At 34.6% G+C, this 12626-nt stretch overlaps 1 protein-coding gene across 12 annotated transcripts in view; it reads right to left on the minus strand.

Moving 5' to 3' along the window:
* The window catches only part of GPHN (gephyrin), a 276397-nt gene that overhangs the window by 88926 nt on the left and 174845 nt on the right, over positions 1-12626 (minus strand). For 8 of the 12 annotated variants that reach the window (XM_058832165.1, XM_058832136.1, XM_058832147.1 and 5 more), the window contains 3 exons: positions 9406-9678; positions 8032-8139; positions 5576-5710 (listed from right to left, as the gene is read on the minus strand). In XM_058832165.1, coding sequence (XP_058688148.1) covers positions 5576-5710; positions 8032-8139; positions 9406-9678 — 516 coding nt within the window. The remainder of the gene's footprint in view (positions 1-5575; positions 5711-8031; positions 8140-9405; positions 9679-12626) is intronic. The other 4 variants (XM_058832193.1, XM_058832174.1, XM_058832184.1 and 1 more) reach the window with 1 other exon arrangement.

A 12626-nucleotide genomic window follows, 5' to 3' on the forward strand; every position in this document is an offset into this window, starting at 1 on the left:
AACCAAGCTGCTTCTCCCTTGGTTACAATGTCTCATTTTGAAGCCGCAGCATGTTATTAACTAACATCTACCAGGGCTTGTAACCAAAATGTAAACTAAAAATAATACTTGCTAGACCCTAATTATCCAGGTGTTTTGCCAAGACAATACACTTTAAACAAGGAGGGAAAAAGGTAATGACTATATGAAAATATTCTGGTATCTTGACTTGTAATTGATCTGAAAACCACTGCTGCATTGTATTGAGAAGAACCCAGGTGGACACAGTAGATCGATGTGCGTTAGGAAGCAGGATTCATCTTTAAGGCAACTATCACTGCTTTCTACTCAAATATACATTCCATTAGCATCTCTTTTTACTAAACATAATTTTCTGTAATCCTGGAATGTGCATTGAAAAAAACTAAGAGGAAATTAAACCCAGAAATAATCATGAAAACACTGGAAGTTTTAGGGGGAACAAGTATCTAACTATCTAAGTATCTGTGTGTATTTTTACAAGAAAAAGCAAGAAAACCTTGCAGTGCTTGGAGTGTGATCTCACCTATGTAGATCATCCTAACAATTTAGAACATTCTTTGCACTTTTCCATGCTTCTCAACCTAATCACAGCTAAACAGCCATGCCAAAGCACTTGCTATTTACTCAAGCAAGTTCCTAGGCAAAGTAAACTTCAGCTTATGTAAACTTCATAAACAAAAAGGAAACAAAGTTCACTTGGAAATTTAGCGTATGCATTCAAACTTTAAAATACATTCACACACTTCCCATATTTCACTTTGATTACCACCTTAGGAAGAAGTGGTAAGAAGCAAGAAGAAAAAAAAAATTATTGTTAGCTAAGAATTTCTGGTAAGGAAACCAATTTTTCTTTTACTGATAAATACTGAATATTTCTACTGAAAAAATCTGCAACAACATTAATTGACAAAAACATCTTTCCAACTCCACTTGCTCCCATCTGCTAATGTGCTTACTTCACATAGCAATTCTATATTGAAAAAACACTAGACTGAAAAAATAAATCTTAATTGAGTTTAGCATTTATTTGTAACTAATTTGATTGTGTGGATGTCAATGTATACATTTAACACTGAGTGGTGGTTTCGTTAGTTAGCATGAGAAATTACTGAAATAAGGTCCTTTTGTCATAGAAACAACTTTCATCAGCATTTTTTTATTTCAAGAAAAGTTTAAAGCTTTTAAAAGCTTTAAAAGTTTAAATTTTTCTAGGCTATTTAATTTAAGAGATTTTCTGCAACTGGAACTTTTACATAAATTACGTGTGTCATTCCTTCTACATGGGGAATATTAGGTCTTTAGGTGAATGTCTACTTCTGAATGATAAAGACAATAGTTCTTCATAGGAGACAGAAAGTAACAGAAAAAATGACAAACTAGCAGAGTTAAATGTAGTCTTACAAAGGTGGTGATGGATGTAGCAGTGGATAGGTGAGATGACTGTTTTGCTAGACCTGAAAAAAATTCTAAAAAGTAGCCTTGCTTCTTCATTTTAGCTGTGAGATAGAGCTTATAAACTCTCATTACATAGGAATCAAAAGTTATCTATTGCAACTACAAATACGTAAGATTTAACTTACTACTGAGGGTTTTGTCTGGTTCAGTGTAACTAAACAATGGTTAGCTAAGGAAAGGACAGAAAACTAGCAAGTAAAGTAGAGAGAGACTTTCTCTTAAGCAAAACGTAAGGAGTGAAGGGAATAAAGTAGCAACATGGAAAAAACCCCACACTCTCATCTTTAAAGTACTACAACAGGTTCCTTAGGATCCTTAATGATCAAAGATAACACTGAAACTCTGCACATTGAAGTGAAAGAACTGAACATCAGTGAGACTGATGATTTTGCAAAGTGAAATACTTTGAACATCTCTTGTCACTGAAATGAATTCCTGGTGATAATTAAAAATCTGTCCTTGGTCTTCTGAATCTGCTTCCTTTGACACACAACATTGGCAAAAATTAAATACTGATTACATCATTCATATATGGGAGAAGTGAAGACTTCAACTTGAAAACTGCAATTTTCTTTTATACTAATATGAGCTCCCTAAGAGTAAAAGAAAACTCAAAGTTTGAAATAATGACTCAGTCATTTGCTCTGGATATATTCTTTTAAGTTACCTGAAGTTACAGACCAAGTTTTATACTGTCAGCTTAAAAAACCTCCAAGAATCAACATTAATACAAATATTAAAAAAAATTCATCATATTTGAAAACTATTTTACTCTAGGTACCCCTACTGCTTTTGTGTCTGAAAAGAACATTGCATTTTACTTCATGAAAATGCCGACCACAAACAGACAAAAATATAGTGAGAATCTGAGCAGCTACTGGAATGACAAGAACTTCTAAGCCACATTGTGTCACCCTAAACTTCTGTCATGTGAGTACTCAGCAAATTCATCTAACCATTTTAAGAAAGCCATAAAACTTTTAAATAATCAAAACTATATTGAACAAGATAAAAATATGCCAGAACCACTATAAACTTTATGGCTGAATGACTGAAAAAAGGAGGACTGTTAGTGCAGTATTCCTCTGAGTAAAACTTAGATTGCCTCTACATGTGAATCCATCTACTACAAATATGGTTTAAATGCTCTTTGTGCAGTGGTCAATTCTGTTTGAAACTCAAATACAATTTAGAGACAAAAAGGTGTCCTACAGAGATTTATTAAAAGCTAAAGAAGTCTTGGGGATGTACCTAATCACTGACATAGAGCAGTCCCAATGGGAATTTTTCTCAAGAAGTTCCTACGTCCCAAGAAATAGAATTACTTCTTTTACCATGAAATTACACTTATGAAGACTGATTGAAATATCCAGGTTCCAACTCAATTTTTGTAATTGAGTTCTTTGTCAGAAACAGAGATTTTCAGAAAACATGGATGATTAGTTGTAAACAGTAAAGCAAATTCGCAATTAAATGTTGCATTTTGTCTACATGATCTGGTTGCATACATAAACAACATTAAGTTTTGCAAAATATGATTATGAAAGGTAAAATCCTCTAACAGATCAATCAGGAGCAATAGCAACATCTTCTCCCATACCTTTTCTCCAATATCCTCATGAATTAGTTAGCAACCTGCTACTTACATTCATTTAATAGAGGTGCTCATGTCATTGTAGAAATTTGGGTTTTTTTTATTTTTTTTTCTGAGACACACTGAGATTTCTGTTATTCAGCAAATTCAGTAAGAGAGATGTAAGGGTTCATGTATGCTTAGGACAAAAAAATACAACAAGGAAACAGTACAACAAAATAAACTGGAATATGCAGTTGACAAAGAAATATAGTGCCACTTGCTCTGTGGCTAGACCACCACTTCAAAAATAAGTATAACCAAAGAAATAATTTTTTTTCACCTGACACTTCCTTATCTTTGTTTCATGTCATATCTACATGTTTTGGAGCCCTGAAATAAGTTCTAAACCAGAAAATGAGCCTATTGAAAAGATACACACTTGCAGATTAAAGAAGCAAAATAAACAACCTTGGAACATCACCTGGATGGTGAAGTTCAATTTACTTTTATTCTCCTTACTGTGTGGGCAAGAGGCCAGTATAAACTTAATTCATATTGCATTATTAGAAAGCCAGGATCCAGAAGGAAAAACAGAATAAGTGAAGACATTTAGACACATGACAATACTGAAGAATCTGAATGAACCACATTTCTTGATAAATTCAGATGATGTTTGAAAACTTGAGGGTACTGTAAAGGACTGAACAAAAAGATAATGGGTATTTTGTTTTTTTGAAAGTAATACACAAAATGAACCACGAACTCTCTAAGTGGTAAAGAAGCTTATGTGCAAAATCCAGCCTCTAAGTATTAGGAACAGATGCCATCACCCATCAAGTTTATTTTCCAGTTGGGTGTTTTTTGACTTTTCCCTTTATCAGCTTGTAACAAACCACCATCAAATACATCACAGAAAATCTAATCTACCTAGATGCTGCATGGCAATTCCTGTTATAAAAGTGGTGTGGTCTCACACATTTTGAACAAAACCTGATTTTGCAGTTATACATGAAATACCAAAGCATGATCTAATTATGAAATGAGCTCATCTCCACTAATTGCCCAAACACAGTTTCAAATTTTCAATCTTTCAAACTTCTAGTACATTTCTTCTGTAATCTCTGAATCTATCAAGACAGTCTAGAGGATTCTGCAATCTGCTTCATAAGAGATAGGCTTTACTTCTTCCCTTTGTGATAAACTTCCTGAAAATATATAGGTATCATCTAGAACTATCTTTCAGTAGAGATGTCTTTTATTTATGCCTGTTGCTGGTCACCTTTGGTTTTCTTTGGACAATTTTGTTTTATCAATGGGCATAAGGCTCAGTGCACTTTTGTCTTGCTCTTCTGCTCTGAGCATTTTAATGCATAAAGCTCTATGCTTTTATTTTTAAGCCATTAGACAAGATACAAATTTTAGGAAAAAAGTGAAGGAGATGCTTACAGATAGAATTCACTGAACAATCTTGAGAAAAGTAGACTATATAATGAAGCTCAAGTTTGCTGTCCATCAGAATAATTTTGATACAGTGAAGATAACTACTGCATAAAACAATCCCATAGGTTAAACCAAAGTACTTCTATGGGTGGTTGCCCATAAATCTTGTTTGCTGACAGAAAAGAATGAGACAGTAGGAGAGAAGAACTAGCAGATGCTGGCAATCATTTTAGCAAGCAGTATAATCTTCAAGGATCATGAGTTAGATAAGGAAGAACGTTATTATTTGCCATCTGCTACTGGTTTATTAGTATGTCAGCATCTGGTGCCACAGAAAGATCTTTGTGATGTGAACGCACAAAGCAAATTTAGACAGTTTTCTTCTGCTGAAAGTAATTCTGCTGAAGGTAAACATTGTACACCTTGCCACTGGTCAATTTGCTTAGCTTTTGATGTATGCTATTTAAAGCTTGATAAAAAGTAAACATATAGAGTTCACCTCAATGATTAAATAGGATACTCTAATCACTAAGAACTGAATAATAATCCCACAAGGTTGGCATTAAAACTTTCTTTCTATTCAATTTTGGCTGGTTTTTGTTTCCAAATGTCAGGCAGCAAATATCTAAGTTTGAGCATAGCCAGTTGGTTTGAAAGTCTTAAACTGAACAATAATAAAGTGGGGCACAGATCTGCCCCAGCCCAGGCTAGAAATTTGCACATACATTTTTTTGACAAAATACTATCTTCTTAATGTTGTTACTCAGTGGCAGGATTACCTATGTTCCTGGGGATACTGAGGGGATACTAAATACATTCAATGTGCTAACAATTTCATATTAATGATCAGTATTGCAAGAGATAACATCAAACTTAAGTAACCATTAGGTGCTGGTGGACCCACAGGTTAAACTGTGCAACAGTACACATGGAAGGAGCTACGCTGTCTCGCATTTATATTATTATGTTAGGTAGAATGACACAACCCTTGCATGCGAACCAACCTTGTTCAGCAGAGGCAATACATTAATCTGATAAATTACAGGGCTGAGCATGGAGCTTGCAAGGCATAAATGTACTTACTTTTGGTGTTGGGCAGGATGCAGTGGAGAGGCGAGAGGTGGCTTGGGCACGAGGAGATTCTGAAGGAGTAGTACTGAGGGAGGCTGTATCACGTGGGAGAACCTGAACACCTCGAGAGATGATGGAATCTGGAATCTTAAAAAGAAGAGAGATGGAATTAATAGCAAGAAATACACTGTATGTAAAATTTACTCAAAGCCTTACCACAAAAACATAGGAATACCCCACTCCTCAGTTTGCACCTCCTCATACTCAGTGCTTGGCAGTGGTTAATGGCATACTCTCCTAATTTCAGTCACAAATACCTAACAAATACATAAGGCCACATTCTAACTGAAGTAGCACAGAACATACTAGTTGTCCTGAAAAAATTATGAATCAAACATACTACAACAGGAAGCAATAAGAAAATAACGGCTTCCTTGTAAACCTTTGTTTCAAACCCAACAATGACCAACACTGATTTCTACCACGGCTAAGGAAGGCAGACTTTCCATTCACTAAGTAGGGGGCAATATTCTGAAAAGAAAACCATTTGCTAGAAATTTACTGAACCCCTCTAAAGAAACATCATGCAGTGAGAAAATTTCTCACGTGAAATGTCATGCAGTGAGTAAATACTCTTCATTCCATGAAGACTTTATTTCAGCTACAAAAATTCTCAACCTAAGGTTTGTGCTGCAAAAGCTACAGGCCTCTCTGGAGGCACACATAAAAATATAATGTGACATGGGGAATTTCTCATTTTTCTCACCTACATTTAGAGAGTTTTTGAATTATTAAAAAATTAAATTTAGGCAATGTAAGTCTCTAATCAAGGCAACTTCTAGTTAACTCTGTTAAAAAGGTTAATAAACCCACGAGAAATTTCTGTGTGTCCTGGTGCACAGAAAATTGAAATAAAGAAGGCAGGAATATTACTGCATTTTGGACAGATTGTTCTTTTAACTTGCACTGAGTCACACTGAGCATTTATGATTTGTCTCCCTAATATTTTTTATTCATTTTTCAGTTTCAAATAATTTAACACAGAGCAGAGATCTCAAAACTTTAAATGTGGTACAATAAAATTCTTAGCTCTTAGTGAAAACAGTTTCTGTTTGCACTAGCTGGAGTGGAAAACCTGTTGTAACATACTGACAAAGACAGAAATTAATGAGGAATGAAGTCACAGAGAAAGATATTCACCATAACCATTGCTTCCACAATATTTATCTGACCTGGCCTTTCTCTGACATACTTTTATTTTGGTTTAAATATTTGTGCTTACGTATTAGAGAACTTTGACAAGAGCATTGACAAGAAGGGGAAAAAGTTAAAGATGCAAGTTTTTTATTCTCTTTTTCTCAGAACTGAAACAAAGACTGAAAATGATGGCGAGGTAAGAAAACAATCTGTAGGTGGCAATTACTATGACTTTTATACAAGAGAAAAGAATGTCTTAAAAATACACAGAAAGGACAGCTTAAAAAACCCAATAACCTGCCAAAAAACTTTCTGCTCTGAGTTTGAAGATCTGATTTGGATTATAGAATGCATAAAACAATAGCTCAAGAGCAAAAAAACACAGGAACATGTATGACAGTTTAACAATGCTCTTCATAGAGGCTAAATTAACTGTTCTGCTGAAGAACATGATGCAAATTCTAGTTTAGCAACCTCAGCTCCAAAAAGTACCACTGCAATAAATGTGTGTGTGTATGTATGTATGTATATGTACTATATAGCTTTATCATCAGGTGTGTGAACCTCAAAGTCTTCACCCTTCCTAAGTGACTTTTCTGGAGACACAAGTTTTAAATACAGAGGTGTTAGGCTATTTGATTGATGGTTTGAACTACTGTTTGCCTAAGGGAGCAGGTCCTTTTTTTACCATTCAATGAAACAGTTTTCTACTATTCACCAGAACCCAGTAGTTTATAATAAATCCACTGCTTCCTGACTCCTGAAGTCTTCTGTTTTTGAGAAATTCTACTTCTACACAGAAAACGAAAGTAAGGCAGAAACTGCAAATGATGAAAGCAAACTGTGAACACCCAGTGCACGTTGTATTGTGTTGACAAAAAAAATCCTGAGAAAAAAGCAGCAAAACAAGATGAAGAGGAAAAGTTACCATTTCACAGCTCTAAAGCAGTAATTTGAGGAGATTATTTTAATTATATTCAATTATTGAGTATATTAGATGATAAAGCCAATGACTAATCAGAAACAGAGGCTTTATAGCAATTATTATCTGAGCAGCTAAATGATTCAAATTGACAACACACATGACCTTTACCTAGTTTAGCCCTTTATCTTAAACAGATATTTTCTGTAACATGTGCTCTCAAAGATATCACTGATATGTCTTTGTTAGAAGAAAATAAACAACACTCTCTGTTCATACATAGACTGGGAGGCAGGCAGAGCATTTTTGGTTAGTGTTAGTGCAGAAGCCTCTTGGAAGTATCTCTTACCAGTTCTCCTGCACTGCCTGCTGCATGATGGCAATGACTGATGAGACCAGGGATGGGCTGTTGACCTTTAGCCATGATAACAGCTGGACTGGTATAGGATGGATGCTTCTAATGCACAACACATAACAGCTATGAACACAGCGGCAGGAAAACATGAAACCGTACAAGCAAATGACCAAAAATGAATGAGGTGAAAACAACTGTGACACTGAAATGCCAAGCTCATATGAACACAGCCAGTTGAGATCTCAGGTATTTCCTGCCTTTAAAAATGGCACACATCATTTATCTTTGCCTGCATCAAAATAAATGAAACAATTTAAAATTTGCATTAATAAAAACTGATACTTTCAAGTTATAATTACTTTAATTCATCCCTGCAAAGACATATGTAATCAGGATTTGCTGTATATTGGGAGATGATCTCCAGCTGCAGCTGTCTTAGAAATGTCAAGATGTCTCACACCTGAATTCACATTTCTGGAGTTAGGATGCTGCTGCTTTGGTTTAGAAAATGTTTAATGTAATTTTGAGTTCCTTAGACTTTCAATTCTCATAATAGGAATTAAAAGCACAACTTGCGGAGTAGATATAGAACAAAGCAGTTTGGAAATTGTTTCCAAACACACAGGGATACATTAACTTTCCATTTGAAAACTGAACACATAAAACTGAGGCAAATATTTATATATTACTTCAAATAGCACAATAGTTCTTAGAAAATACTTAAAATTTGAATTGAAATTATTTACAAGTATTACCTCACTTTTTTCTTTTGGAGTCTCCAATTTATTTTAGTTATTGTAATACTGATCTATGATTACTGGTTAGAGCAAGGCTATAAAAACATTATGATATTTAGTTTGTTGGCAGAATTTCACATCTCTTATGCAGACATGCACACTGGAATACAGTAAACTGGATAGTTTTTTACTTGAATTGTTACCTGTCTGTCACACTTTTATCACTGTTTTCAGAAACAAAAATTTTCATTTCAAATTAGATATTATGGGTTGCAAAATTTTGCTGTGATTCCTTAGCATGCTGCCTACTGGACTTTGCACGTTCAGGCGTGTGAATACTTTGAATTAAAAAAAGTCATGTAACTAAAACCAGTCTGCCACATCAGAAGGGTATCATAAAACATATGTTAACATTAAGATAACAAATTGTATTTCTCCCACTGGAATTTGAAACCACCTACTGAAATAGAATTCATATATTTTCATGAAGCTCTGCATCTACAAAATGTACCTGAAATGCATCTGTTTGACACAAAGAATCAATGTACAGTCTTAACATGCAAATGGATATTGGTGGAAAGTGCCTGAGACAGAAACCAAAGGGTCTCCTAAGGAAAGAAGCCAGACTCACCTTAGCTGCAATAGCTGCTGCTGTTATATGTGAAGAAGAACTGTCCTCTGTTGAGGCAACTCCGCTATCCTTCTTCTCTTCCTCCTCTTCCTCACACTGCACTCCTTTGTCTTCTGTCTGTTTGTGAGGGCTGGTGGTTGGAGGAGGAGAAAGAGGGGGTGGTGGTGAAGGTAGATCTTCAAGCTCATCGTGTACCTCCTTTACTTTTACAATGGCATCCCGCAAGAGATCAATGGCGTGAGGTAGGGCTGGCAGTATAAACTGAAAGCATTCCTATGCAGAACGAGAAGAGGAACCACTATGAAAAGTTACCTGCACATGCAAATACGACTTTATTCTTTAAATACTTTTGGGATTTAGATGCCTCTTTTCACCTGATCATAAATAAAACCTACCGTGTCCTATGCAACTGCTCTTAAAAGATAAATGAACTCAGAAACAGATCTAGTGACTATTCTATACATTTTTGCCTTTTTTCAAGCAAGTACAGTAAATTGCACAACAGGGCTACTGCAATGTAGCTAATACTGAAAACAAGAGTTACATTTCTGTGAATATGTAATACAGAAAACAGTTCACAGCAAGTGGCAGAATGCTACAAAATTGCAGAGAAAAACATTAACTTTATCCCTGCAGGGATATTAACTTCAAATCTTTCCTATTATGCTCCCTCACAATTAGAGAACAATTCATAAGGGTTTCCATAATTCTACTTTTATATAATTAGATCCTTTTTTATTCATGGACTTATTCTATATACTGGAAGAATGACAAACTACACTGGTATCATTAGAATGCCATGTAACTAAAAAAAACTTCATAAACAAGCTATTTTCCAAACGTCTCCTTGTTCTATAATCTTACAAACAATTAGAAAGTTTATTTTATACGGCTGGAGAAAGCAAAAGTGCAGAGACCTTGTTCCATAATGGGCATACATATAGCTACCATGTATAGCTATCTATGCTTCTAAAATACACTGGTACTTCATCAAATCAAAGTGAAACCTCAGGATGCGATGTGCTGCAGCTGCCTGCTCAGATCAGGGTCAGTATGAAACTCAGGCTTCATAAGGCTTATTCAGTAAAGTCTTGAAAAACAATCCAAGAACAGAGACTCCACAACACTTGTTGACAACATGCTTTAATGCTGAATTACACTCGAAGTGTTTGGCTTTTTTTCAGTTTTGTTTTGGTTTTCCATTTCTTTTATTGTCTTTTATTCTTCTCCAAGGCATCGCAAGAAAAAGTTTTCTTATGTCATTTGAGCAGACTGCATACAAACGTTTCATTATTGGAAAATGATGGCAAGGTTACAGGAAATAATTGCCATGGCAATGCAGTCAGGGACACACAGGTTGACAGACAAAGCTGGCATTATTCCTTTTGTTGCCCTTTAGTTTTGTTTCAAGCATAGGAAGGTTTTAAAATATGCATTTTGATATTTTACAGTATCCGGAAAATATATAAATTCATAAATAGATAATGAAATAAATATTTTCAATAAATAAACATAACTACGTAAACAAAATAAAAAGCAGAGAATCCATCAGAAATTACTGGAGTTTATATATCCCACTTTGTAATTTAAACATGACTCACAAGCATTGTATTTCCTCACAGCTTCTAAATAAGAACACATTTTTCAGTTGATTCTTTAACAGTAACAAATGACAAGTCAGAGTACCTCACAGATTTAAAAATACTTTATACATTCAAGTTGGTACTGCAAAGAACTGGAGTAAACCAGATGAGCACAAATGCTGTATATAATGAATGTATATTAAAACATATTTGTAAAGATAATAAAGATTATGACTTATAACGTAACTTCAAACTGCAGAGCTATTGTGCCTTCACAGTATTACTTTTTAAATTGTTTAAAATAATGAAGCATATAACCATCATTACTTTAGCAAAGGCGCAGATCTCAAGTGAGAAACAAGAACAACAATCTCTGAACTCACCAATAACTGAAAAAGTACACTAATAATTGACTAATTAGAGAAGCATGGTCCCCACTCCAAGCCCTGAAATAAAAACCTTGCTGGCTTGAGTTTAATGCACAGATTCCCAGTATGTCCTCTAAAAGCTCATGTTACATATGAAACTTATTGTTTTAGGCAATTTTTACTACAATTATAAAATGTCAAAGATTTAATAAACATCTGGTCATTTCACACTTTGCCCTCTTTCATAATATTAATTCTATTTTTCAAGACTAAAAAAAAAACCAAAACAAAACAAAAAATCCAACACAAAAATGGAAGATTTCTGCAGATATGGATTCAAAGGTACATGCCATACAAATGTTCTCTGGTGAAAACATATTTGGCATGCAGTCCATTTCTGAGATGAAGCATTTACACTGCTGTCATTTTCCATTAATATTTTATTAAAGAAATAGGTATACTTCTGCAATTTCATACCTTTAAATAAGCTTCACATATGATTGTATTTATAAAATGGAAAAGAAATTAGCAAGTGGTGAAAGAGAAAAATGAAGGAAATTCCAGGTGACAATCTGTCTTTTTTGGTTCTTGAGATTCAGCTTTTTATGGACCAGTTTTCTTCACTCTTCATCTTAAAAGTCTTTGTTAAAATCTGAGACTTTACAGATGTCTCACACCAAAAGAAATCATTACAGGACAGAGCCATCATCATGACAGCGACAAATAAAAATCAGTTCAGCAGCACCTTGCTTGTAAGATGCAATCATATGGCTTTTTTATTTTCCAGCACAATTACCTTTTTTATTACCTACCCTACATCAATTTATTGTTAAAATACTTGTTAATACTTTTTCATTTATTTTCCTCATTCACTTTCTGCAATTTACCTATCTTCAAAGTCTGATTGCCTCAGGACAGAAAATGACAATTGCTTCTGTGGGTTAGGAGTACTCCTGAACACAAAAACCATTAGAAATTGTAGGCTATTTCATCTCTCTCCTAATTCAGCAGAAGAAGTATTTACTTGTGAAATAACCTTCTTACTGTTGCATCACTTCTTTAAAATGGGGGGCCACTGCTATATTAAATACATGTACATACATATGATTTCCCATGTATGACTGGAAGAACTTCAAGAAGGCATACTCCTACCTCACCATCCTCCAATGCCTCTTGTGTGTTTTGAAGATTTTTAAATTTCCTTTAAATTACAGTCCTACTAGATTTCCAGAAACAGTGTGAGGAATGGTAGAATCACAGGAGGGCTCAC

This window comes from Poecile atricapillus, chromosome 1 (genome assembly GCF_030490865.1).
Source record: "Poecile atricapillus isolate bPoeAtr1 chromosome 1, bPoeAtr1.hap1, whole genome shotgun sequence".
Classification (NCBI taxonomy): Eukaryota; Metazoa; Chordata; class Aves; order Passeriformes; family Paridae; genus Poecile; species Poecile atricapillus.